Here is a 1,305-nt window from a genome sequence, read left to right as displayed (position 1 = left end):
ATGAAGGAGCTGGCCCGCAGCTATTTCTGGTGGCCGGGGCTAGACCAGCACATCGAGGACTTTGCAGGCCGCTGCACTGCCTGCCAAACTGTGCGAAACGCACCTAAACCAGCAGCAGTCCATCCATGGGAATGGCCCGCGGAGCCGTGGCAGCGTATACACATTGACTTTGCGGGACCATTCGAAGACAGAATGTTGTTGGTGGTGGTGGACGCCCACAGCAAATGGCCAGACGTGGCCATCATGCGTTCTACAACCACCAGGAAAACCATTGAGCGTCTGGAGGAAATGTTCAGCCGGTATGGAATACCGGAACAGCTGGTGAGCGACAACGGACCCCAATTTGTCGCAGAAGAGATGGAGGCCTTCCTCAAGATGAATGGAATTCAACACATTAAGTCAGCACCCTACCACCCGTCCACCAATGGACTGGCGGAGAGATTCGTACAAACCTTGAAGCACAGTCTAAAGGCTTCAGTGTTCCAAGGTTCCCTTCATCAGCGACTGTACAGTTTCCTGCTGACTTACCGAAACACACCACACAGCACCACTAAGGCGTCGCCCGCTGAACTCCTCCTGAAAAGAGCGCTGCGCACCCAATTGGATTGCATACGGCCGCAGTCAAGGAGCCAAACTGTCCTGAGCAGTCAGCAAGAGCAGAGCCAACGTAGGGCAGGCACACCACGGTCTTTTCACATTGGTGACCCGGTCCTAGCTCGCAACTACCTAAGGGGTCCCAGGTGGGTGCCAGCGAAGGTAGTGGCCATTACCGGGCCACTGTCATACCAAGTACGCACCAACGATGACTTAGTGTGGCGTCGTCATACGGACCAACTGCTGGCCAGCAAAGGCCCTGCCCCGGAACCAATGGGTTCCCCCCTGCAAGATATCTCCGACGGGGCAGACGCGGTGGAGGACCAGGCCGCCCCTGACACCCTGTCAACCACCCTTCAAGAGGACAACGTCACAGACCAGGTTCCCCAGCCCCCATTGACAACAGATTCAGCGCCACCGTCGTCTCCGGTGACCCACCACCCTCACCGGTATCCCACGCGGGAGCGACGGCCTCCTGACCGCCTGAACTTGTAGTTGATGGACTTTCATATCCTTTTTTCTTGTGGTTTGGAAATTTTGAAGTTAGGTGTTATCCCCTGTTGGGGGTACGTTATCTTATTCTGGGGTTAGTGTTACTAAATAGAGGGGGAGGAAATGTTAGATATTAAATCGGGTTTCACTGTTGCTATGTATGTGCCTCGGCGGCCACCGTACCCCTGTGTTACGTAGGGGATTGTTTTTCCCTGTATC

At 55.0% G+C, this 1,305-nt stretch overlaps 1 protein-coding gene across 1 annotated transcript in view; it reads left to right on the top strand.

Moving 5' to 3' along the window:
• Positions 1-1,305, top strand: part of LOC107085444 — an 8,667-nt gene that overhangs the window by 4,743 nt on the left and 2,619 nt on the right. The window contains exon 2 of the mRNA XM_015375756.1: positions 44-1,085. Coding sequence (XP_015231242.1) covers positions 44-1,085 — 1,042 coding nt within the window. The remainder of the gene's footprint in view (positions 1-43; positions 1,086-1,305) is intronic.

The sequence above is a fragment of the Cyprinodon variegatus genome, unplaced genomic scaffold (assembly GCF_000732505.1).
Source record: "Cyprinodon variegatus isolate N-32 unplaced genomic scaffold, C_variegatus-1.0 Scaffold125, whole genome shotgun sequence".
Lineage (NCBI taxonomy): Eukaryota > Metazoa > Chordata > Actinopteri > Cyprinodontiformes > Cyprinodontidae > Cyprinodon > Cyprinodon variegatus.
The sequence above is the reverse complement of the archived record's forward strand: the minus strand, read 5'-3'. Positions and strand labels throughout refer to the sequence as shown.